At 41.9% G+C, this 27,678-nt stretch overlaps 1 protein-coding gene across 1 annotated transcript in view; it reads left to right on the top strand.

The window, feature by feature from the left end:
- The window catches only part of LOC121284040 (GRIP and coiled-coil domain-containing protein 2), a 78,219-nt gene that overhangs the window by 39,038 nt on the left and 11,503 nt on the right, over positions 1-27,678 (top strand). Inside the window, exons 14-19 of the mRNA XM_041199003.1 lie at positions 782-882; positions 1,567-1,644; positions 13,927-14,064; positions 15,436-15,557; positions 22,492-22,668; positions 23,973-24,190. Of these exons, the coding sequence (XP_041054937.1) occupies positions 782-882; positions 1,567-1,644; positions 13,927-14,064; positions 15,436-15,557; positions 22,492-22,668; positions 23,973-24,190 (834 nt within the window). The remainder of the gene's footprint in view (positions 1-781; positions 883-1,566; positions 1,645-13,926; positions 14,065-15,435; positions 15,558-22,491; positions 22,669-23,972; positions 24,191-27,678) is intronic.

Raw genomic sequence — 27,678 nt, 5'->3', positions numbered from 1 at the left:
CATTTTCCACTTCCCCTCTGAGCTTGCTATATTTTCTATGTTCTAAAACAGCAGGTCCATATAAATGAGGAGAAATATACAGAGACTGAAATTAGTCTTTGGCAGTAGTGCAAACTGAGTGAGATCAATATAGAGGAAAACTCGTGGCACGTAAATTAGCTGCAGATTCATTATTGCTTATTTTGTACTACTATAAAATATCAATTTTACCACCACAGTGTTTTAATAGCTGAAGGGATTACTTAACTTTTCCATGTAGGCACTAGAGGGAGAAATTTACCCAGATTTGCATCGATTTGTTAGCAGACAGCACTGCGGGTCGCTTACCTGCACAGCTCTTCTTTATTCATAATTATTGAAGAACAGTGCACAGTCTACAGCTCTGCCTGCCGCACCCACCACCCCCCCCCCCCCCCCCCCCCGGAAATCGATGTAAGACTGCATAGCGCCACTAGAAACGATACTACAAGAACAAATTTCTCCCTGAGGACTTTGAATAATGCTGAATCTGGACATTTCTTCACCTTTAATACTTGTTATGAATTTAGTTTTATGCAACGTCTAGAATTTTAGTTTACTTTTAGAAAGGTGCTAAAACGCAATGTGCATGCAACTTGACAATATTTCTAATGCTTCTTCCAAAAATGCTGTTGGCTAGCAATTATTACGTAAGATAATAAATAAACTGTCATCCAAATGAAATTCTGTTTTCATCCTTTCAACAGATGACATAGTATGATCCCTGTAAGAGAAGTAACCTGATTATATGGTTATGTTGCAGAGTCTCTTCAGACAACCTTGGAAGAACACAAAGCGAAAAACACCAAGATGAAACAAATCCTAGTGAAAACAAAAAAGGAACTTGCTGAATCAAAGAGAGCTGTGAGTAACATGAGGTCCTACATGATCTTAATCACTGAAAATATATTTTGATTACAGACCTTTAATGTTTATAGATTTATTCATAATTAAGTGCAGTACATAAATGGCATCTTCATTTCCTATCAGCCACATTTCAGAAAGTGACTTGTATATCTGTGTAATGGTGTCTGATTGTGACAAAATGGTTGCTAACACTTGGAATATCTGCAGTTCTAAGGGAGGTTCTTACATATATGACAAGTATTCTTTTTACTTAAATGTGGGTGAAAGAAAGCAAGAAAAGTTTGCAGAGGGGAAAAGAAAAGGATAAGAGATAAACAAAGGAGGACCCAAAAGATCTCCAGATGAAACACTGGAGAGAACCACAGAAAAACCAATGCAAATGAGTATTACACATATTCAATTCAACCATTATTCTAAGATGGTAAACTGTTCAAGTTGACCATTTTTAAAATATAAACAGTTTCCCTGTGTGTAAAATAAATAAATTTGGGCAGGGTGTGGAGAGGAGATGGTAGAAAAACTTATACTGGATATTGTGATGAATGAAGTACTGTGGAATATTAAGTGCAGTATTACAGAATATTATACAAACTTTAATTGCATTCTTACTATTTAGCCCTTAAATTTGACTCATGTGGTTCAACAGACAATTATATAATTGACATGGTATTATGTTTTTAGGAAAGAGAACAATTGGCTCTCCATGCTTCTATTAAAGGAGAACTGGAAGCAAACCAGCAGCAATTGGAAAATTACAAGGTACCTTTTAATCAATGAATTTTCAATTAAATTCTTGGAAATGTATCCTTTCAAAACGGTTGTCATGAATAGTAATTAGTTTGGCCTTTATCAACCGTTTAACTTTCGTATTTTTGTGAAAAAGTTGATCTCCTGTTCTCTACATCAATAGCTTTTAAACGTCTGTGGGCTGAGATTTGTACAGATTTTTTTTGTTAGTGTTAGATAATGGGCCATACTTTGTATGTGCGTATGTAGATTTTTTATGGTATAAAATAGCACAGAAAGGGAGATCAAGAGAATTACAGGTCGAGTCTAAGATCTGATGTAGGAAAAGCATTCAAGGCACCTGAAAAAGAAAACAGAACACCTATATAGGTGCAGTGTGGTAAAAGGGTTGGAACTATGGGAAGAAGCCTTGCCTAGCAATTATTTTGAAGTTCCTGTAGAAGCCTTACTAACAGCAGAACTTTATTGGATTTGTTGGGTGGAATCTTCCGCTCCTGCCAGCAGCAGGAATTGTGGCGGATGGGAACACTTAATTTGGCATGAGGCAAAAAATCAGTTTCCCAATGGTGGGATAAACTGTTAAAATTTTGTTCTCCTGACTTAAAAGGTGGATTAAAGGTGGGTCAAGGTTCCTGACAATGTTGAGAACCCTATTCGCATGCATTAGAATGTCATAAATGCTTATTGAAAGGCCACCTTGCCGGAATCATGTTCCCCATCTAAATTAAGTTCCCTGCCAGCAGGCAGTTGGAATGTTCAGTTTTACGACTGTATCTAAGTGGTATTCACCTGGCGAGCTTCATTTCATCCATCACTTTGAAGTCAGTAGATGCTGCTTTCACCTTCCTGGTAACCATTCACTCTTTCATATCGGGTGCCAGTAGCATAAGCTGTGCCAAAGTTGGGCACGGGAAGCATGACCAGCAGCGAGGGGTGGGATGGATACAGGACCAGGTGGAGGGAGGACCAGTCGGGAAGGGTGAGGCACTGTCTGGGGGGTGGTGGGGGGGGCATGTTTAAGAGACTGTCTAGGGAATGAGGCCAGATTGTCTGGGGAGCAAAGTCAGACTGTCGGGCGCGTATTTAAGAGATTGACGGGAATTAAGCCGGACTTTCTAGGGCATCTTTTAGAGAGTGTCCGGGGAATGAGGCCAGACTGTTAGGGGCATGTTAGAGGGCTCAGCATGCCATATATGCCTTAGCCCCAGTCTTGAGAGGAGGGGAAGACCTCTCTGGGCAGTGACAGTCTCAGAAAAAGTGCGTAAAGGGCTTGGTTGACTTGGTCCTATGGGTTGGAAGAATGGTAGTGGAACGCAGAGGGCACAGTCACATTCAGGGGAGGTAGTTGGATCCGGTGCAGTGGAAGCTTGTCTCATGCAGGGGGTAGTGGATGGTCTCATGAAGAAGTTTGCTAAAACTAAGGCTGCAGCTGGCCTTGAATGGAAGGGGTCAGATTCACAAGGAGCATGGGGACGTAAACATTGAAGGGAACTATGGGGAAAGCAGGAATGCTGGCATAAATAACATGGGGTCAAGGTTAATGGGGGAGGCTGAATAACCACAATAGGGAGAGGAATTGGGAGCAGTGTCTGTAGACGAGGATGGGAGGAACTTGGTTGGTGATGGGGGAGATTGGAAGGTGCTGGAAGCACTCAAGTACTGAATATGAACCAACTTCTACTTGCGAAAGTAATGACACAGTTCGAAAAAGATTCAGAAAAACCAATATAGGAGGGGTCTCAAAGCAGCTGAGAGGAATTAATTACTCCTTGTTTTTTGGGCCAAGTGAAGGGGCACCCTGTTAATTAGTTGCTCAAGCCACGGCGAGCTAGGCTCAGCTGAGCGCTGCTGTTGAGAGTCAAATGCCCACTGAAGAAGCATTACTCCATGACTAATGGGTCAGATTCCTGAGAGAATCCATTAATGTTTGGAGCTGGAGTTGAGTAGGTGTGATTGGCCATCCATTCCTGACAGGGGCAGCAAAGAAGGGATGGAGGTGAATTCACCCAAGGGGTTCAGCAGCTAGAAGCACAGTTCAAATCTCCATAATCCCAGCTAAATGGTCATGGCTGACCAGGCATAATGCAGAAAATCTTTCCATCTTGCCAAGGCTGTGTTCTCTCTACAGAGGGCAGAATTTTCGATTCCAGGACTAGATCCTGTGCCCGGGACGGGAACAGGTAGAGTTTCCCATTGCGGAGGCCGGTGGGATTTTGTTCTGTATCACGTAACGCTGGCCTGATTAATTATGCTGTCAGGGATTTTCCAACGTTTTATGTGGTGGGGTGAGCGGGATGACTTGCACCCCGCCATCATATCCGGGTTCCAGGACATCAACTTACCCATTATTGAAGGAGAAGATACATCTCCTGGAAGCTCCTGCCCATAGAAGACCCACCTCCTGAAAGCTCCACCCACCTACTGCTGCACATGCTGTTCCAGGGTCCTCTCTCGCTGGAGGCCTCCATTTTCCCTTCCACTCATTGTAATCAGCCCCAGGCTGCCTTGCAAGTAAGTTCAACACATGCCAACCACGTTGATCTGGTGATATGTTCCGGGCCAGCTTGATACCGCTGGCAGCACAGAAAATCGGACAGAGGGGGACTATTCTGGTCGGGCCTTCATCTGCATCCATTAATAGGATGCAAAATGATTTTATGCCAGCCATTGGCAGGAATGGCGACCAGCCTTGATGGGCGAGAGCACACATTCCGGCCATCATTTTACACCAACTGGAAACGGATTTTTTAGCTCCTGCTGCATTGTCTGCCCGTCCGCCATTACATACACCACAGGGGGACTGAAAAATTCTGCCCAGTGTGTCTAGGGAGGCAAGCTGACAAGTGCATGCTGGAGGATTCTCGCACATGGCTGTTATCTGCAATATCTGCGTGTGCAGTCATATATGAATGGGAGGAACACCCATCTGTGGTCCTCCAGGATGCCTTTCACCAGAAACGGGTGGGCTGGGGATGTCATGTCTAGATGGAGACCGAGCTAACGACTTAGCACTGTCCTGCTGGCTTGGGGATGGAGGGAAATCTGTTGATGAAATGCTCAATAATTGTATCAAATCGAAGAGGCATTAAGAATGCAGGCTGTAGCCAACTCTGTTCTTGCTCTCATATGAATGAATAGAAGGGCCTGTTGTAGAATGGCACAGGTCCAGGAGGAGCAGCGTCCTGAGCAGCAATGGTGAGCAGGACCCCAAGAAGTCCAAGACGCTCTTGATAGCAGCAAATATAATGAAGATCAGGCGCCCAACCATAAGTATATCGCAGCCACTGCTCATAAATGGAAATGAGCGACATACGATGCTGCAGGTGCCATCACTTGTCTCAGAATGTGGTCGCTCATATTTGCCAAGTTCTCCAGGAAGAACTGCAGCCACAAGGACTTGAAGGGCACTCCATGTTGTTGGCATTAAAGGTCACCGCCGCACTGAACTTTTTTGCCAATGGTCCCTTCCAGGGCTGCACTGGGGAACCTGTGTGTCAAATCCTAATCGGCAACACAAATTCATATGGGAGGTGACAGATGCCCTGTTCACTAGAGCTCACCATATGCCCAGTTCTGCATGGCTGCTGAATTCCAAGCTGCTGGCACAATGGGATTCTCATTGATATCTGTTTTCCCATAAGTGCAGGGCGCCATTGACTGCACACATGACCTTGAGAGTTCCCTGGCAACAGTCTGAAAGATTCATCAATCAAAAAGGATTTCACTTATTGAATGTCCAGCTAGTTTCTGATCTCACAAGGCAAATTCTGCATGTTTGTGCTAGGTACCCAGGGAGCTCTGACGACTTACATTTTGACCCACTTCGCAGGTGTCACAGATCTTTGAAGGACCTAGGCGTTTAAAGGGCTAGCTCCTCGGGGACCAAGGGATATTCCTAGAAGATGTGGCTGGTAATGCCAGTTCACCGTCCACATAATGCTGCTGAAGAGAGGTACAATGCTGTACATGTCTCCACTGGGCTCTTGATAGAGCAGATGATAGGCCTTCTGAAGATGCGTTTCCAATGTTTAGACTACTCAGGTGGGGCTGTTCAATATCACCACTGTGTTCAGGATCATTGTTGTCTGCTGCTCCCTGTGCTGCAAAGGGCGGGCAGATGTAATGCCTGAGGGAGATGTGCAAGAGAAAGATCTCTGCTCCAACGAGGAGGACATTGAAGAGGATGGATTTGGCGAGGTCCACAATGTCAACGAGCCGTATGAAGAGGCCATAGCAGGGGTACAACTTGGCAGGCATGCCCGCGACAACCTGACAGCTACCAGATTTCAGGAGGAGTAATGTGCCAACACATTTTCACAATTATTTGTTTTATTCGCTTTTGCTGCTGGGAAGGCCCCAGCACCTTTTTGATCACAGACCTAATTTCTCTCAGAAGTTCCATGTTTTAGAGGTTAATGAAATATTAAGTACTCACTGTCTGCCCTGATGTTGGGTTGATCAATTAAATACACTAGCCACAGTTAAATGCTTGGCCCTGGCAGTACATAGTTGCTGTAGAACCTAAACAGCACTCCCTTCTCCCATGACCTTGGGCAACTTTAAATGGAATAGTAATTTCATCCATGCCCTCACCAAGTCATTGTGCATGGTAGCTTATCAGCAGTTTGAACTCATTTAGCTGGGGATGCACTCCTGTCACCCTGACATCTCCCAAAGAGGGGCCGACCAGACAGATCACTCGGGCATAAGCAAGTGGATGGCTCAACAAGGAGCAGCAGCATGAGAGCACCATATGTCCCCCCGCCACCTCTCCTCAGTGCAGATTGATGAGGCATGATCTTGCTCCTACTTGCGCCCCCTCAATCACCATTCGTACATAATAAACCCAGATTCTTCATGCAGTGAAGTTTCAAGGTTTATTTGTAGTGTCGTCCCTGGTGTGTACTTCCCCTTCAGTATGGATTGCTCAGGTGCAACCATTCGGGACCCTGCCATCATCCAAAACCTTAAGTCTCTTTCTAAGATGGCCTTTGCATCCAGGGGAGACAGTGACCCATCATTTTGGACACACCAGCCAAGGTCGAAGTGTTTCCTGCATGGACCCCCCAGAGGCTTGAGAGAGCTGGCTATGCATCACATTGATAGCATCACAGTCCTCAAGATGATATAGCACGTAAGCCCATTCTAGTCTTTCCTAAATCAAGAAAAGCCCTGTCATGTAATAATTTCCAACTTGATTTGAGAGCTACCCCTTTATCTACAACTACTGACACCCTTGATAAGTGGGGATAGATCTACCAATTGTCCATGTGAGGTCTGGCAACGGCTTTATTCAGATGCGCAAACTCACCTCCTAAATCCTACATTCAAACCCTTCTTGCACTCGAGGCTAATGTGCCCATTGTATACTTGCCTCGTTCAGCTGCATGGTCGCTGAAATTGACAAATCACCAAGGAAAGACATTCAGCATTGAATGTGCCCACCACACCTCCCTCCAGACAGTTAACCTAGTTTCTGGGTTTCGACTGTTATGATTACAGTGTCCAACTACGGGTTCTCACCCCTGAAACTGTGTTCATAATGAACCTTGGGATAAATGTAGCCGATATAAGTCGCCATGAGTAATTGTGCTGTCCACACACAACTGACATCAGTGCAACAACAGCAGTAAGTGCAATGAGCTTGATGGACACATCTCCTGAGGCCACAGCATAGTTAGTAGTAAAATTTGGTTAACAAGGGTATTGGCCAGGTAGCACACTGACAAATGAGGGCCATTACCTGATCTTTACATGTGGTATTATAGACTGCCCACTCTGATAATGTGAGAGAACTGAATCAGTAGAAGTTCTTGATTGAATTCAATTGTGACTCAACATTTTGAGCCTTATCTAACCACAGAACTTTGAAGCAATTATTAGAAAAGTGGAATCCATTAGACTTGGAAACAGGTAAATTCAATATATATTTACAAATGTGAAGACTATATGCAATGAGTGTACACTCATGCCGCCTGTGTGCATTCAATACTACTTAATCTTTCTTACTCCAACACTATGTCTTAGTGCAGCCTTGACATCCTCAGGTGGATGCAGCCTGCTGACTGGTACATTGAGATGACTTTGGCGGGAGCCCTCTGATGGCCTGAGGCCTAGAGGGCCTAGATATCCCTAGCATGCTAAGGATTTCCTGCTCAGGTGCAGGTGCACCCTCCTTGATCTGACCTGTTGGGAGGCCATGGGATCATTGGTGGAGGAAAGGTGGAGTGGCACGGCACTCTTGGTGTGACCTGGGTTGATGTCCCTGGGATGTCTGGCTGGTGCTCCTCCACCCTGTGGGTGCCTCCCTGTCTCCTTGAGGAGATGATGTACCTGGAGGGAGGTTGAAGTGCCCTGTCCCCCTCTTGCCTTGCCATTGCTGCACTGCACCCATGGCCAGACTCATAGAGTTGCAGTTCTGAGCGCACATCCGGTAGAAACTGTGTTCTGCTGGACATGGGTCTCCAAGGCGCCTGCCACCATTTCCATGGGACCTCCAAGTGCTCGCATGCCAGAGCCACAACCGCAGATGGAACGTGGACAGACTCCTCCAGCCTTCTGTCCAGTCTGTGCATGGCCCCTGGCAACACTGCCTGATGTTCCCCTGCCTGTCTCTGCACCTCCAAGAGGTGTCTCATGGCCATGTCCAGAGGCTCGTCATCAGAATCAGCTCAGCAGGGGTCTGTTCTGCAGCAGTTCTGAGTATCTTGGCTGTCATTGCCTCCGCCAGCTGTGGACCCATGTCTGTGAGGTGCTCACCAGATTGTGAATCCAAGTCTATTCTATAACTAGGATCCACAGAGGTGGGTGTATCTGCACTGGTGGAGGGTGCAAGTGAATGCAGTGACTGTGCTTCCTCAGAGGATACTGAGGCACCTTCCTGAGAGGTGGCCTGGGCTTGTGGCATGTCTGAGTTACTGTTTTTCCCCCACCCCCTTCTTTTCTGGTACCTGGAATAGAGAAAAGAGAGGTTTATTGATTGACTAAGCAGATTCTACGTTAATGATTACTCACAGTCAATACATGCATGTTGGAGATGGAGACTGGATGCATCCTCACTGGATTCTCGGGGGAGTTTGATCTCTGCGAAGGCATGGTCACGCTTCTTGCCTGAAAGCTCTGCGTCCTGCTCCTTGAAGATACTAAGGTGACGAAATTCAGCCGTTTCTTCTCAGGTCTTGGCCCGCTCATGTTTGTTATGCGCAATCTTGTCCTGCAGAAAGACAGAAGGATTGATTATGAGGCCATTGAGTAAATGAGCAGGTCAGAAGGATGCATGATTATTATCGATGCTGAGCCTTCCCCAGTAAATGAGTAAGAAGCCAATTGTTCTGGAATTTATATGAGATGGAGAGCATAAAGCGGCTGGCACACATACAGTGCTGATGTCCCATCTCCTGGTTGTGTGAGACATCCCTTTGCACTTTAGCTCTTATGTTGCCTAATGCCATTGAAAGTGAGAGTTGGCATTAAATAGATAGTGCACTTACCCTGGCAGACCGCAGCAGATCATTCATCCTTTTTCTGCACTGCAGACTGGTTCTTTTTGGACCCCATGGGCACTAACCTCCCCGGTGAAGACCTCCCAGGCTGCCACGGTCAGGTGGGAGGGCCTCCTGCTCCCAACCTGAGAAAACAAGACCTCCTGCCATTCTTGGATAGCCTGAAGGGGAATCTTCAGAGAGATATTGCTGAACCTTGGGGTCAAAGGCTGCTTTCTCATGGACATCTTGGTTTAAGCATAACCTGGAGCTCCTGGCTTTCAGTGATTGAATAGCTGTCCAGATACTCTTTAAATATGATGCCAGGAACTTCGACCCCAAGCGGTAATGGCAGGGCAGGTGACATCCTTCGTGCCTTGCCACAAGATTCGCCAAGCTGCTTGCAGATGCATAATTAATGAGCTGAACAGTGGAAGATGGCACGTGTTCAGCTGTCCCGCCACTCAGCTGGAATCACTCTGACTTTCCCACCTGGCACCAAACTTAGACTTCAGAGTGGAAGATTCCACCAGTTATCTTTAATCAATTTTATCTTATCAACAAAAGCTTTATTACTGAGCAACATAAGCTATGCCTATGCAAAGTAGTAAACACAGAAATTGAGCCTCTGAAGTGGATTAAAAATTGGCTTAATATAGTGAAGGATGATTGTGAATAGAGCTGTGCAGAAGAAACATTTTTTTTCTCTTTGGGTAAATGCAGGTTTAAAATCTGACTGATCATGAGATATCCTCCACAATGTGGTAGTGTTTTATTTTCAAATGTGATTTAATCGAAATTCCAACACTCTATCAGAAGCAGAGATCAATCACTCCAAAGATTCTTATCACAACCATTTGTTACTGCACTATTTTCTTCATCTCCACTGACTTGCACTGTGGAATAGATTTTGTTTGTAGTCCTTATCCAATTGGTCTATCGTGTCAGTGTGTTATTTCAAGAGGTACAGTAAAGTAGTCATCATGTTTCTGGACTATTAAGCCACTGCCTTTTAATAACAACCCCAAAAACATGGCCAGGATTTTATGCCCACCCCAAGAGCAAGCTGTGAGGTGGGGGGGGGCATAAAATATGGTGGGGGAAAGGGGTGCTGTGCTGTTCCTGTTGCCTTCCCACCACTGCAGAAGTTTTACCAGTGGCTGATGAGCACCTCACCATGTCAAGTAAATCATGGTGATCTCTCTGCGGGCCCTGGGGGAGGGTCCCTTGGTGGGTTACAGGTGCCCGATCACAATGCCCTTGCAAGTGCCTGTCTAGCTCTGGTGATCCCCCACCCTGCTTACCATCTGGGCCTCCTGGATCATCACTGTTCTTGGGGCCTGCTGCAGTGCCAGCTGTGGCCACTTTTCATGGGTGGCGCACTGCTGGGAGCAGCCCTCTGATTGGCTGGCAGCTCTTGAAGGCAGGCATTCCTGCCTTTAAGGGGCAGAAGCCAACGCTGCAAGAAACGTAAAATATAGTTGTAGCTTTCACGGCTGGCGGAAGGGGGTTGCCCTCGACTTTCTGGATGGTGGGCAGGGCTACCGCTGCCCCATGAAATCCAGGCCCATGTGCCCAAATACTACAATGACAGGTTGAGAATTTAAATTCAGTTTTTAAAAAAAAAAATCTATCCATAAGGAGATCTATCAGTAAAAGTAACATAAAGCTGTTGGATTGTCATAGAATGCCATTTGGTTTGCTAATATCGTTTGGGGAAGGAACGTCGTCATCAACTTACATTTATATAACACCTTTGTTGTAATAAAACATCTCAAGGAGGTTCACATTTTAAAATAACCGCATAAAGAGATACGGGTACCGTGTCTCAAGTCCAGCTATCCAAAAATTGACTGTCCAAAAATTAGACTTTTTTAAGCTGCCATACATGAATTTTTATTGTTGATAGGTATGTAAAAATACGTACCATCTTGATGGGCTTGGTGCTGCATTGGCACGGTGACCCTTGACTTCGCACTCTCGTCTTTTCCTGCGCCAGGAATGGTCTGAGCGACCCTCGACTTGACCTGATCTGGCACGAAAGACTTGACCCAAAAACTGGTTGGATCCAAAACTCGGCAGGGACTCGCTCCCATAGCCGCTGGTTTTAGACACTGTTTTAGGTTAGATGACCAAAAACTTAGTCAAAAAGGTAGGTTTTAAGGACTGTCTTAAGGAGGAAAGTGAAGTAGAGAGGCAGAGATGAGTAAGGTGGGTATTCCAGAGTTTGAGGCCTAGGCAACTGAAGACATGGCCACCAGTGATGGAGCAATTAAAACTGGAGAAGCACAAGAGGCCACAGTTAGAGGAATACAGATATCTAGGAGGCTTGTGGGACAGGAGAAGGTTACAGAGATAGGGAAGGGCAAGGCAGTGAAAGGATTTGTAAACAAAGATGCAAATTTTAAAATCAGGACATTACTTGACCAGGAATCAATGTAGGTCAGTGAACACTGATAGGGGAACAGGAGTTGTTAAAACACAAGCAGCAGAGTTTTGAATGACCTCCAGTTTATCAAAGATATTGTGTGGGAGACCAGCCAGAAATGCGTTGGAATAGTTGAACCTACAGGTAACAAAGGCATGAATGAGGGTCTCGGCAGCTGAGATGGGGGTGACATTGGGTGATGTTATTGAAGTAGAAATAGACGGTCTTAGTGATGGCAGGAGTGAGATTGGATGTTCATCACGGGATCAAATATAACACCAAGGTTGTGTACACAGGTCCCTGAAGGCAGCAGTTCAAGTAGACAAGGTTGTAAAGAAGGCATATGGAATGCTCACCTTCATTGGCATAGGTATAGAATATAAAAGTAAGGATATAATGTTGGAATTGTATAAAACACTGGTGAGGCCTCAACTGGAGTATTGTGTGCAGTTCTGGTCACCACATTACAGGAAGGACATAATAGCTCTGGAGAGAGAGTGCAGAGGAGGTTTACAAGAATGTTACCAGAGTTAGAAAAGTGTACCTACGAGGAGAGATTGGATAGGTTGGGGTTATTTTCCTTAGAACAAAGAAGGCTGAGAGGCGCCTTGATTGAGGTGTAGAAAATTATGAGGGGAATAGATAAAGTGGACAGGATAAAATTGTTTCCCTTGGTGGAGAATTCTAGAACCAGGGGACATAGATTCAAGATAAGTTGCAGAAGGTGTAGGGGGGACATGAGGGAAACTTTTTTACACAGAGGGTAGTGGGTGTCTGGAATTCGCTGCCCAAGTTGGTGGTAGAGGCAGAAACTCTAAACTCTTTTTAAAAAGTACCTGGATCTGCACCTTAAGTGCTGTAAGCTGCAGGGCTATGGGCTGGGTGCAGGAAGGTGGGATTAGAAAGGGCACCTGGGTGTCCTCGGGCTGGCATGGACAAGATGGGCCGAATAGCCTCCTTCTGTGCTGTAACTTTTCTATGGTTCTAACAGACTGGCTTCATCTCAGACCAGGGAGAGGGATAGAGTTGGTAGCTGGGGAATGGGGTTTGGAGCAGGGCTGAAAACGATGGCTTCAGTCTTCCCAATATTTAATTGCAGGAAATTTCTGCTCATCCAGTACTGGAAGTTGGATAAGCAGTCTGATAATTTAGCAACAGTGGAGGAATCGAAAGAGATGGTGGTAAGGCAGAACTGGGTGTTGTGAAAGCAAAGCACTGTACCATTAGATGACATTGTCAAGGGGCAGAATGTGGATGAAATATAGGAAGGGGGCAAGGATAGATCCTTAGGGGACACCAGAGGTAACGGTGCAGGAGAAGAAGAGAAGCCATTGCAAGCCTTTCTCTGGCTATGATTTGATAAATAATTTAACCAGGTGAGAGCAGTCCCACACAGTTGGGTGACAGTGGAGAGGCATTGGAGGAGGATGCTGTGGTTAACCATGTTAAAAGCTCAGACAGGTCGAGAAGGAAGAGGATGGATAGTTCATCTCTGTCACAGTCACATAGGATGTCATTTGTGACTTTGATAAGAGCTGTTTTGTGCTGTCACAGGGGCAGGAACTGATGGAGTTTCAGGAATGATGGGAAGGGATTTTGGAGAGGGAAAGGAGGTTGGAAATAAGACAGTAGTTTGCAAAGATGGTGGGGTCCAGGGTTGGCTCTTTTGTGGAAACCTGTCATCCTAATCCTGCCTGGCCTATATGTGAATTAGTCATACAATAATGTGATTGCATGACTTTTAACTGACTTGTAAAGAAGCTGAACAAATCACTGTATCAAAACTCTTGCAGCAGCTCAAAAAGACCCACTGCAACCCTCTGAGGGCAACAAGGATTGGAAAATAAACAATGTCTTACCAGCAATGCGCACAGACCACTGGAGCGACATTTCAACAAAGCATAATGCTCATTCATCCAATGTCGACATGTATGTGTTCTAAGCAGAAATTACTGAATAGGAGTGAAAATTTGGTGTTATTTTTCTCTGCCTAGCTAAGGAAACAGAATCTAATAATAGAAATCTCGCTATTGCTCCTTATCTGCCCCCCCCCCCCCCGCCCCCCCCAACCCACCCCGAGAGAGCATCAGCAAACTCAACAAATAGAAGGGATTTAACTTGAAAAGTCTGTCAGTTTTGGGTCAAGAATAAAACAGTAATCCATTAGGATAACACAATTCTTTGCAAAATCTGGTTTTGCATCTTCGTTTTATTTTTTTAACACAAAGCAATTAGGGCAGTGACTCTTGATAAAAATGTGGAAATGCTATCTTTTCTCAAGTTCCTGTGTGCATGTGCAATTCAGAACGCCAAAGCAGTAGTGATTGTAGAATGTAAAGACGGACTTGCAGAAAATCAGTAGACTATTATTGTTTAATGTTGCAGATTCAATTGGCAGAGTTAACTGCTGAAAACCACAAGTTTCAGGAACAATTACGTCAAATGAATGAGCAGAATCATCGTACAATGAGTGCATTTACACAAAAGATGGCAGCTCTTCAGGAAGAATGCGATATTGCTAAGGTACAATCTTGAGTGCATCCGGCGAAGTGTCTCACCAGATCTGAAACACTATCTTTGATACAGAATTGGACAATAACTTTAGATGTTTTTTGGCACAAACAAAGTGACTACAGCAGTGTCTCTTCACCCTGTGGTTTTGATACTCAAGCGGTATTTTTTTCCAGCCCTCAGTTGGTCTGTAGTTGCTATAATTACGTTACTATTTATGACTTTGATTCAGTCAGTGAATTTTAAGTTATTTCTAGTACCAAAGCTATAAAACATTCTGATTTTCTGAGAATAATGTGGTGAATTTTTCAAGTCGGATAGCGAGAATAAGAAAGAAAAGACAAGTTACGAGAAGATTTTATAAGTTTTAGGAAAATTAACAAGCGAAAAGTTAACATTCGCTGCTGAAGCCACTGCATGCCATTCATGTTAGTACAAGGGTTTTGCTGGGAGCAACTATATTTAATGTGGTGTTCACATTGATTAGTCATTCTTTTTGTTCACACCTACCCTGCCTGGTTAATTCTCATTTTTTGTGTAAGTTTTTTTCTCCCTTTTTTTTCCCTCCATTCCCTCTCTTTCTATTCCCCTGCCTTCCCTCTCTCTCTCCCCCCCGCCTTCCCTCTCTCTCTTCCCCCCGCCTTCCCTCTCTCTCTTCCCCCCGCCTTCCCTCTCTCTCTTTCTTCTCCCCCCTTCCTCCTCTTTCTTCTCCCCCTTCCCTCTCTTTCTTCTCCCCCTTCCCTCTCTTTCTTCTCCCCCTTCCCTCTCTTTCTTCTCCCCCTTCCCTCTCTTTCTTCCCCCCTTTACCTCTTTTTCTTCCCCTTCCCTCTCTTTCTTCCCCCTTCCTCATCTCTCTTTCTTTCCCCTGCACGCGGTCTCGTTGGGTTAAATATGTTCAGCATCCTAAGCATGACTACTATTTAATTTTGATATCCCTCCCTTTCTAAGCAAAGGAATGTATTTTCTACTTAATTTTGAGTGATAAGGGCATACTTAGCGAGGCTTTGTTCCCCAAGCAGAAACTTATTCAATGGCAGCATATGTCAAAGAATTTGACCTCCATTCCTGACTGAGTATTCAACACTTTCTGCTGAGTTAGAGTTCCTAATTCTCCAATGTGTGCTCCAGTCAAATAGGGCACTATGCTGGGAACCTCAAGTTACAAAATTAACCCTCATATGTTCACTACTTTTGGTAACAGGTCAGGAGATTTCTGGCATTACAAATAATGAAATAGCTAGAAATTAATTAATCCTGATTGGAGGGAGAAAAAATTTCAAAGTTATGAATTGATTTGTTATTCAATTTACTTACAAATGGTAGAGTTTAGTTTATTTGAAATTCATGTACTTCCATCAGAGTGATTTCATGTTGCCCTTACAGGCTGAGCAAACTGCAACTGCTGTGGATTTTGAAAGTTACAAAGTTCGTGTTCATAATGTTCTAAAACAGCAGAAGAGCCGGTCAGCTGCTCAGAATGAACATGAGTTGACCCAGCAAGAAAAGTAAGTTATAGAACCTAAGGGAATTTTCTCAATACAATCTTAATCACTGATGCATTTCTTGTGACTTGTAAAATTTACTTTTTTTAGTTGTTTACTTATAATTCCACACTTACTTAAAACTAGGGCAGTCGTTTATTCTAGGACCAGGGAACTATTAAGTACTGTATTAAATTTATAGTTCAACTAGCTAAACTAATTAATACAATTTCAATCGGGGGAAGTGATAACAGGAAGAGAATTAATATTAGAGTATTAAGCACAGAGCAGGTCTCGAGGCATTCATTAAAATTAATAGTTTATACCAGGTATTAACTAGAACTAAACGAAGGAATAGAGATGTGTTCTTAGATCATGGATGGGCATCTGAGACCTGTTGCTTGCAATTCCTGTGCCATTTGGGAACTTGATGTGTCATGGGGAGCCATGTGTGTAGGAAATGTTTCTAGCTGCTTCAGCTCAAGCTCAGGATTTCTGAGCTTGTTGGGATGCTGGAGTCACTGTAGGATCAGGGAGGATGAGTATTTCCTGGATGAGGCGTTCCAGGAGGTGGTCACCCACAAACAGTAAGAGTTCAGGATAGTAAATGGGTGGCTATCTGGAAGAGTAAAAAGAGGCTGGTGGTGCAGGAATCTTTGGGGTGCATGCCACTTTCAAACCTGTACTCAACAGCTGGGAGTGACAGCATCTTGAAGGAGGGAAGTTCAGACCATGGCATCACTGGGCAAGGGACTGCACAGGAGGGAACAGGAAAGAGTAAAAATACAGCTGTTATAGGACATTCCATAGTTAAGGGACAGACAAGCATTTCTGTAACTATTATCATGAGTTCCCGTAGTGTCTTGCCTCTCAGGTGCCAGGATAAAGGACATCATGGAGGGGGTGCAAAATATTCTGCAGGGGGAACAGAGCGAGCCAGAATCTGTGGTAACGTCGGTAACAATGGCACAGAGAAAGCGGATATTAAGTTCCAATGGTCAGATTCCTAGGGGCTAGGAAGGAAGTTTCAAAGGAGGACCTCGATGACAGTAACCTCTGGCTTACTCCCAATGCCACATACTAGCAAGAGTAGAAATAGGAAGATAGGGAGAATTGATGCATGGTTTGAAGCGTGGTGCAGGAGGGAGGGCTTCAGATTCTTAGAACATTGGGACTAGTTCTAGGTCAGGAGGCACCTATTCAAAAGGGACAGGTTGCAGCTCAGCAGGACTGGAACTAATGTCTTCATGGGGAGGTTGAGTAGTGTGATTGTGGCGTGTTTAAACCAAATTGGCAGGTGGATGGGCACCAGCATTTGGAAGTAGAAAAGAGGGGTAAGGTGCAGAAAGGAGTGTGTGTTGGTTAGCACTAGAGAAGGAGGTAGTATCATACTAAATAAGAGCCGACTACGAGGAACACAAAGATAGGTTTAGAATGCGTGTATCTAAACGCACAAAGTGTGATGAATAAGGTTGGTGAGCACAAGTAGCTGTGTGGGAATATGATAATGGCAATAATGGAGCATGGCTTAAAAATGTTGTGGAGCATAATATTCCAGAATACAGAGTGTTTCAGAAAAGATACGGAAGGTAAAAGAGTTTGCAGTACTGCTAGAGAAAACATTGTAGTGTTGGAAAGAAAAGATGTCCCTCGGGCAAAGACAGAATCCATTTTGTTAAAATCTCAGAATTTTAACAGCACAGAAGGAGGCCATCCATCCCATCATGTCTGCACAGCTCTCTAAAAGAGCATTATGACCTGGTGCCATTGCCTGCCTTTTCCCCATATCCCTGCACATTGTTTCTATTCAAATAATCATCTAATGCTCTTTTGAAAGCTGAGAAACAAAATTGGGATGATCATGATACTAGGGGTATTTTATAGACCTCCAAATAATGAGAAAGGGAGAGGCAACTCTGCAGGAAATCAAAGATGTGCAAAAAAAATAGTGGTTATATCGGGGGACTTCAATTACCCAAATATCAGTTGGGATAAGATTAGAGTAAAGGGTAAGGAAGAGGAAGTTTGGGGGATTTGTTTGAAATGTGTTTGGGGGGTCTTCCTTGACCATATTGCTCTCGGTCCAATTAAAAATGAGGCAATGCTGGATCTGGTGCTGGGGAATGAGGTGGACGAAGTTCCTGTGGGGGAACACTTGGGGAAGAGTGATCATGGTATCGTAAGGTTTAGATTAATAATGGAGAAGAGCAATGAACTATCTAAAGTAGAATTTCTAAATTGGAAGAGGGCTAAGTTCAATGGAATGAGGGGGTGTCTAGCTCCAGTAAAATGGAATCAAAGACTTACAGAAAAAATTATAATGGAACAGTGGATGATCTTTGAGGAGCTGTTTCAGGTACAGGTTAGATGCCTCCTAACAAGGGCGAAAGATAAGGGAACCATAGGTGGTGCTCCTTGGATGACAAGGGAGACCGAGAAAATGATGAAACAAATAAAGAGGATGTATGGTGCATGTCATGTGAGTTCTTTAAAGGAAAGCCAGGTCAAATATATATATTGAGAGGGGAAGTGAAGAGGAAAATAATACTGCAAAAGAGAGGTGATGAGAATAGAGTAGCAGTTAATATAAAAGATAATTAAAACTCTCTACATATACATGGTAAGTGAGCAGTAAAAGGTGGGTAGGCCCTATTGGGGAGAAAGAGGGTGATATATGCCTAGAGGGCAAGGCTAAAAGACTTAATGAGTACTTTGCATGTTGTTCACTAAGGATGCTGACAAAATATTGCTAGAAACAGATGGTGAAGCTAATGGATGAGTTGAAAATTGAAAGGAAGGATGCACGTGAAAGGCTGGCTGGCTTTTTATAATCCTCCAATCTTGTGACATCTTTATCCATGGAAAGGTGTAAGGACATTCCTAATAACTACATGCTGGTTAGATTAACATCAGTGGTGGGTAAGGTTTTAGATACAATAATCAGGGCAAATATCAACAGGCACTCAGAGGTTTGATTTAACTAAGGAGAGCCAGCATGGTTTTGTTAAAGGCAGGTTGTACTTGACTAATCTGATTGAATTTTCTGATGTAGTAGCAGAACAGGTTGATGAAAGGAATGCAATGTATGTTGTCTATCTGAATTTTAAGGAAGCATTTGAAAAAGTAGTACATAAAAGACTAGTTAACAAAATTGTGGTTCATGGAATAGAAGGGTCAGTGTCAGCTTGGATACAAAAATTGACTAATGGACAGACAACAGTGAGTCATAGTAAATGGTTGGTTCTCAGGCTGGAGATGTTCCCCAAGGGTTAGTGCTGGGACCAGTGCTTTTTTGTCATGTATAAATTATTTGGATATTGGAATACAGGGTAACATTTCAAAATTTGCTGATGATATTAAACTTAGAGGATTAGCAAACACTGAAGATGATACCAATCAGCTGCAACAAGATAAAGATAGGCTAGAAAAATGGGCAGACCAGTGCCAAGTGGAATTTCATACTGAAAAGTGTGAGGTGATGCATTTCATCAGAAGGGGTAGGGAGAGGCAATATAGACATAATGTCACAGTTCTAGAGCGAATGCAGGGACAGAGAGACTTAGGGGTTCATGTGCATGGATCTTTAAAAGTGGCAGGACATTCTGAGAGAGTAGTGAGCAATGCATATGGGATCTTGGGCTTCATAAATAGAGATATTGAGTACTTAAACTGAACCTTTATAGAGCTCCTAGTAGGCCACTATTAAATTATTGCATTCAGTCCTGATTGTCACAATTCAAGAAGGGTTTGAGGATCTTTGAGAATTTGCAGAAGAAATTTACTAGAATGGATCCAGGTGTGAGGGATTTTAGCTACTAGGTTAGGTTGGTGAAGCTGAGGGGGGCCGATGTGGGGTGCGCCGGGTGGGGGGGGTGCAACCCATGAAGCAAAGGAGATTATGGGGAGATTTGATAGAGATGTACAAGATTATGACAGATTTAGATAAAGTAGACAAGGAAAGTGCTCTCACTAGTTGATGGTACAAGGACTAGGGATTGCAGATTAAAAGTTTTGGGCAAGAGATGCAGCAGAGGTGTGAGAGAATTTTAGGCAGCAATATTTAATAACCTGGAACTCTCTTCCTATGAGGGTGGTAGAAGCAGTGACAATGATTCCAAAATTGGATGGTTATTTGAGGGAAATAAACTGGTAGGGCTATAAGGATACAGTGGGGAAATGGGACTGACTGGATTGATCTACAGAGAGCCTGCATGGACTCAGTGGGCTGAATGGCGTCTTTCTGCACTGTGACTTTCTCTGCCTATGAAGGTAGAACATTGAGTTCAGAATCACTGCATAGATACTTTATAATCATGTCAAGTTCAGCGGAGCTCCTATTCTGCTCATTGTTCTTATTAACACACCAGACTGGTACAAGTTAGGACTTTGGATGGGTATGGACGATTATCTGGAACACTGTTGTAGAACCCACCAGAAATAAGGCCTTACTACATTTAGTAATGATGACAAACCTTGACAATAGAAGTATGGCTTAAACGGGCTGGATGTAACTGTAGACTCATATCTGTCAATGTGGAGAAACAAATAGAATGTTGCGATACATATCTAAAATATTTTAAGTCACTGAAAGATTATCCTGAGACGATATAATGTCAGATCAACTTAGTGTTGTTTACAATTTTGATTTCTATGCTTCAAAAATGTACACTAGGGTGGGTCTGCAAAAAAACCCAACAAGGAATGACTCCAAATTTCTAGGGAAAACATGAGAAAGAAAAGTTTAAGCTGGGCAATAAAGAGAGAAGAAAGTTAAAGGATGCGTAGGGATGGCATCAAGGTGAACACAGAATATTGCTTCAGCGTAAATTAGACCTGTAAGATCAGAGAAGATAAATGTAATTTAAAGTAAATTTACAATGGATCTTATAAACATTTTCATTATTGAAAAACATTTGGAATAATCTGTTCCTTTTTTTCTCCTCTAAAATGTTTCATTAAAGGCACTAAATAAATACGTTCAATGTATGTTCAATATATGTAATATCTACTAGTAGCATATTGGATTCATACATTTGAGGATTCAAAATGCAGTAGGTTGTTCATTTGAATGAGTTTAAAATGCTTGAATGATAAGTTGTGATGGGCCGAATATCCATCTCTTGCCTTTGACTGATTTGTGCCATTGTCTGGTGTGAAATTCTGGTGTCTTTTTCTCTAGTCCGTAAATGTGGGGACGTGTTGTAGCAACCCCTGTTACAATCATTAACCTAGCAGGAAGTAAGGATTTGACTGCATTACTTTTTTGTGAAATTTCATTGTGTGTAATATAGGGTCGCATGGCCAATAGTATCCAAGGGATTTGTAAAACTCCAAGTAAGAATATTTTTGTTGAGGAATAACCACATTAGCAAAAAGGGCAACCACTAAAAATGCAAACTAACGAGGTCTATTGGACAATAAAGAACGATATGATTGATATGTAACATTACGTTAGTCAAGACATGGCACAGTACACAAATTCAACACTTATCTGTCTCTCTTTCCCATGGATCCAGGGACTTCTGGGCTTTTCCCTTCTTGCTTCCTTAAACCTGATCTTTTGACTCACGATGTCCTTTTGAGATTTTAGCTTAGCCAATTTAACTCTAACATACATACAGGTCTCTTTGCCGTTTTAAGACTTAAACTCCAGTGGATCATTTTTCAACTCCGCTTCCAGTCTTCCTTAACTGCTGAAGCTACACACTTCACAGCTGCCTGCTGAGTGTTTTCTTTCTCTCTCTCTTTTCTCTCTCTTTCTCTCTGGTGGATATAGCTTTCTAACAAAAACTATGGCTTTCCCAAAATGATTAAAACTGTACTTTATTACTGATTCTCCTAAGCTGGACTTTGAGCGATTCCTTGGGCAGCTAAGTGGTTATAGATTTTCTATTCACTCTCTCGAGGCTTTGACAATCCTGTCTATACTGGATCCACTGATCTCTAATACTGGATTCTTACAGCAGTCCTCAGCCCTGTGATAGTTACTTTAGTCACTATCTAGGCCTAATATTGGGTTCTTACAGCAACCTCTCAAAGTGACTAATACCCATTGACTGGCAATGTCCTATGCAAATGCTGATTTCCTAACAAGTGCCTTACTCCTAGAAAGTGCTTTCCTGGCAAGTGACCTACTCTACTCCTAACTCGGAATAAATGCCCACCAACAAGTATACTGTAGCAAATACTAACCCTCGGCAAGTGCAAAGATCTCAGTGATGCACCCCTATTTTTATATCCTTTTTGCATGTAGCTTTGCAACATTTAACCCAAATACATGCATCTGGATCAACACAACTGACAATTTCTAACCCAATATTTGCAGCTTTTGACCAATGGGAAGAATGCTCCTAGCATCCCCACAACAATCTATCTTTAATTTGTATCTCTACCTGGAGATCCTTGGAACATTCTAGGCCCAAGTCTATTCTAGCATATCAGTTTTAAAGCATTGGTGCCCCTTCTAACTGCTAAACTATAACTTGTATCTTTGACCAAAAGTCCTGGAACATCTTGTCCTCAAGCCACCTTCCTGGCCGATCAGCATTGTAGCCTTGGCTTCTCTTTACTGCTACGCTAAACTTGCTGGAGGCCAAAGCTGTCCTGGTTAAAACTTCAGTTCACTCCCAAAGGACCCACATGTTCTTTCTTAAAGCTACATTACAACATTTGGCAATTAAAGAGATGCCAAATTTAATTCCTTTTCTCGCCACAAATGCTGTCAGACCTGCTGAATTTTTCCAGCATTTTTTGTTTTTGTGCCAAATTTAAGACTTTCTTAACAATATTACCCAAACTTCACAAATTATCTTAACTTATCATCACTGAGCTTATGCTCTGTACAATTTGCTAATTTAAGCTTTATTAATTGCACAAATGTGCCAATGAGGTGAAATCTAACAAATGTGCCAAAAGCAATGGCTGTGCTGAATAAATGTAAACATTTCTTTTGCTTTAGAGAGCACCTCCAAAAGGTGGTTGACCAGCTGAAGGCCAAGTTACAGGAGTCTCAGTGCAACCTACAAGTCAGTGTGGGTGAGTTGCAGGCTCTACAGTTAGAGCATGATATGCTGCTGGAGCGACATAACAAGATTCTGCAGGAAACTGTGTCCAAGGAAGCTGAGATTAGAGAAAAGTATGTTTTTTTAAATTATTTTTCAAGCTCAAGTAGACATAATACAAGATGGTCAGTTTTTAAGTAGTTATAAGTACTGTAATTCATTTTCTTAAAGAAAATCTCTTGCTGAACTTGCTTGTATAACTTCATATACTTTATCATTTTGTTTGTACAGTTATAATTGATGTACTTTTCTGATATTGCATATTCTATACACACTATAACCAGGGGCTTTTCCATTAGTGACAAATAGAGCTGAAGTTTTGACATCATTCTTGAAGTTTGGGAATGAATTGATGTTTTTGCATGTCTGATATGAGATGAGTGCTAAATAGTTAAATATTTGGAAAATCTGGAAGTGCATTTAAAATACTGCAACAGCTATTTTTGTGTATTTTTAAGCATCGACGTGCTGCAACACAAGATTTTAAAATGTTAATTTAAACGTATTTGAAAGGAATATTTCACAAACTACTCAAATCCATACACGTAAACAAATTACAGGTAATATACTCAATTTTGCTCTTCACAAAACAAATATTGGATGTTCAGATCTGCTTCATGAAACTTAATTTTTGACCTTTTTTTTGTCCTCGTCCATTGTGTCCCACTGTAGTTTACAATCCTAATTATCATCATCTTTGTATTGCATATGAATAGCCTGCTGTTATTTGAAGTATGATGAAATATTTAATACCTTATCTCAAAGGTGAGATCCAGCAACATTTTGCATTAGCAACCTCTATTAAATACATTTGAAAGTCATTACAAGTGATCGTTTTACAGAAATATGTAGTTTTTAAAATGAAATCTCACCCAGAAATATATATTTATTATTGGTGTTTACCTGCAAGTGTACACATTTACATAAGGATTTCTTTTTGAAGCTTTGAGTTCATTTTAATCCAGGTTATAAATCAAATTATGACGCTTGATTTGAGATTTTTACAACCATATATTTAGCACTGCATGAACTAATACAGTATTTAATACTTATCCACTTACATAACAAATTACTTCACTAGTACTCTGGATTTATTTACACAGCACAAGAGTTTAATAATACCTCAGCATATATTGATAAATCCATATTTGATGAATTCCTCAATTCAACCCAAGTAATTCAACCAGAAAATATTTTTTAAGGCATAAAATTGAAAAATGTTGCCACTGTCTTGCATATCCTTAAACTAAGTATGGAGGAACAATGGCAGGAGCTAGGACAGTAGTCTCTTGCCTCTTAATGCATGGGGAGAGACCGGCACAAATTTTATAATGAAGTTTTATGTAACATGTCACAATTGTATTTTTAAACATTGCAGACTTTGCTGTGTGCAGTCTGAAAATGTACTGCTGAAATCAGAGCATGCTCAGACTGTGAGTCAGATGACTGCCCAGAATGAAGCAGCACATCAAAGCTTCCGTGAGCAAGTCCGGCACCTGCAAGAAGATCACAGAAAGACAGTTGAAATGTTGCAAAAACAATTAACCAAAATGGAGGCACAGATCTTCCAGTTTCAAGCTGAAAGCAGTTTAGCAAGTGAGTCTCAATTTAGAACTATAAAACAATCGTCTGTTAATGTGAGATCGCAGTAATTATACAGCATATCATTTTAGATGAATTTAGCGACAACACCCTGCTGATTTAAAGGGAGAGAATCAACTTCTTGTAATTATTTCAAAATGGTTCTAATGTAAGAAATGCTTTCTATTTTGTTATCATCTGCTACTTACAGAATATACTACTGATTTGTCTAAGTTGTGAAAATGGTACAGATCAGATAGATGTGCTTTTCTTTAAAAAGCTATTTGAAATGTATTATGTGCCTCTTTCTAGTGAGCTATAAATTGATATCAAATAATGAATTAATTTTTGCATGTTTTTCTGAGCATTATTTATCATTATTACTTGCGTTTTAAATTGACCCTTCTAACTGACAAATTTCTCCAAGACTAAAATATGTTTCATTGCCTTTATCCATTTCTTAAAGAATCCTTCCTCTTACAGTATTGTTTAAATGACAGCATCGTATAATCTATTTCAAAATTGTTCTTGTATTTAGGAGATTTTGTGTCTCTTTCTCTGGCTGATTTTATCTGATAGTAACCCCACTTGTTCTTGACTCCCAGTGTATAATGGGCTGGGTTTAACTGGACCAGAGTTAGGGAAGACTTGTACTAGAATATGCGTAAGAGCTCTTTTATTGTTTAAAAGTGGTCATGGTTATTCTTCAGGCGCATAGCAACTAAGCAGCAGGATGACCTGTTTATTTTTCTTACCATGAAGTATTTGATGTGGGAGGAAGGAAGGCTTGTTGGGTTAGACATATTTATCATACAAGCCATAAGGTGGTCAAAAGATCAAACAGCAGGAACAAAGCCAAAGTGAGAAGAAATGCCAAGAGGATTATATTACATGTGATGTAATTCCGTCCAATTGGCCCGTGCTAGTGTTTATGCTGCTCACAAGCCTCTTTCTACTTCATCTAACCAAATCCTTTCTCCTTTATATGATTATATGGCTTCCCCTTAAAGGCAGCTGTGCTATTTACCTGATATAGTCTGATTGAATGGAATAATTAAGCCTAGAGATGTAAATGTGAGGTGAGAGTGACTGCCCTTGGCATCAATGCAGCATTTAACCAAGTGTTACATCAAGGCGTCCTAGCAAAATTGAAGTCAGTGGGAAAAACACTCTATTAGTTGGAGTATTGTAGCAAAAAGGAAGATGATAGTGGTTGTTGGAGGCCAATCATATCAGCCCTAGGACATCATTGCAGGAGTTCCTCAAGGCAGTGTTCTAGGCCCAAACATCTTCAACTGCTTCATCAATGACCTTCCCTCTATCATTAGCTGAGAAGTGGGGATGTTCACAGATGATTGCCGTGTTCAGTACCATTCATGACTCCTCAGATAATGAAGCAATCCACCCCCACATGCAACAAGACCTGGTGCGCATTCAGGCTGGCGTTGATAAGTGGCAGATGTGTCAGGTGTCAGGCAATGACCATTTCCAACAAGAGAGAATCTAAACATCTCCCCTTTGACATTGATGGCATTATCATCATTGAATCCCACACTGCTTCCCCAAGACTAAGTTAGGCTGGTTGTTAGTAGTGACTTTACAACAGACCTAGCATGGTAGCTATGTTGTTAACTTTTTTTAACAAATATATTTGTTATATGCAATTGACATTAAAATATAAAAAGATTTGGGGCCACAAACTTATAGTTATTGCGTTTTCTTTCTTAGTTTCCATAAAATAATCACTATTTCACTATTTTCAGTTTATTTTATTTTTTAGTATAAAGAAGGGAAAATATCCTCAAGATGTACTGTTATGAGACAGTCTTTCGTTAAAACTGAGTTATTTAAAAATCCCAGAGGGAAACTTTAAACAACTGTCAAAACCTGTGTTTTTAAGTGGTATGTTCGAGATGCAACTCATAATTCAAGGATCAGACCAACATTTCTTGAGAGGTTTTATATTAAACTAAATGAAACATTTTATTAATTCAGACAAGTTAAATATATACATATGGCTATAAATTACTACTACCTTAACTTTAACAAATGCCCAAACTAATCTCCATTAAGGCAACAGCAACCCATAGATTTAACCAGACACCAGGCAAAGCATCTTCACCTTACAAATTCAAATGAGATTCCTTTCGCTTTGGTTCCTGTGGAGACAGTTGGAGGCTTACAGCTGTTTTGATCTTACATTGCCTCTGCATTGCACACATGAAAACTGCTGAAATTTTACCTAGTACAGCTCATTGAATGTAAATTCTCCTTGCATCACCAGCATCTTTGAACCCACTTCTTCTAACAATAAAACCCCTTTCATAGTACCAATTTTATTAGCAATATAAACATATTGCTTGGTCCCTGCTTGCTAGGTGCCAGATTTCACCCCATTTCTTGAATGGTCTGTTCAAAGAATGCAGATGCACTGTATCTCTCTTACATCTCAAAATTAACACACATCAAAGCACCCAGACCAGCTGTCTCTAAGCCAATTTAGACACACCCACAGCTAAACCTCTATTTTAAAAGAAAAATATTTTCCAATAATATCATAAACATTAATAGCTTCATGACAGTATTAAATGGTAGTTGTTTAAATCTTTAGAAAGGTGATTCTGTACATTTCTAAAAATAATTATAAAACTGAATTGCATATCTTAAAATTATCCTTTGAATATAAAAACTGCTATGAAACATCGTGGGGTTACCATTGATCAGAAACTTAATTGGACCGGCCACATAAATAGTGGGGCTACAAGAGCAGTTCAGATGCTGGGAATTCTGTGGAGAGTAACTCAGCTCCTGACTCCCCAAAGCCTGTCCACTATCTTACAAGGCACGAGTCAGGCGTGTGATGGAATACTCCCATTTGCATAGATCAGTGAAACTCAACAACACTCAAAAAGCTCAATATCATCCATTGCAAGCAGCAATGAATTGGCACCCCATCCACCTCTGTAAACATTAATTCCTTCCACCGCCAACATACTGTGGCACAATATGTATCATCTACAAGATGCACTGCAGCAACTCACCAAAACTCCTTTGACAGCACCTTCCAACCCTGTGAGCTCTACCATCTAGAAGAATGAGAACAGAAGGTGCATGGGAATATCACCATGTATAAGTTCTACCCCCACCTCCCATCTCTCCGCCATCCTGACTTGGAAATATATCACCTTTCCTTCACCATTGTTGGAACAAAAACCTGGAACTCCCTCCCAAACAGCATTGTGAGTGATCTACCGCAGGGACTGCAATGGTTCAAAAAGTCAGCTCACCACCACCTCGAAGGCAATTAGGGTTAGGCAGTAAATGTTGGCCTTGTCAGCTATGTCCACATCCCATGAACAAATAAAAATAATTCCCCATTCAGTGGCCAGAGCTTGCAACTAAATATTAGTTACTGCTAGAAACAGTACGGTGATAGGTGTTTAATATTTAACTTAATGTAAATAAGCACATTTACTCCATGATTGGTGTAATTTCTGATCAAA

This window comes from Carcharodon carcharias, chromosome 11, assembly GCF_017639515.1.
Source record: "Carcharodon carcharias isolate sCarCar2 chromosome 11, sCarCar2.pri, whole genome shotgun sequence".
In the NCBI taxonomy this organism is placed as follows: Eukaryota; Metazoa; Chordata; class Chondrichthyes; order Lamniformes; family Lamnidae; genus Carcharodon; species Carcharodon carcharias.
The sequence above is the reverse complement of the archived record's forward strand: the minus strand, read 5'-3'. Positions and strand labels throughout refer to the sequence as shown.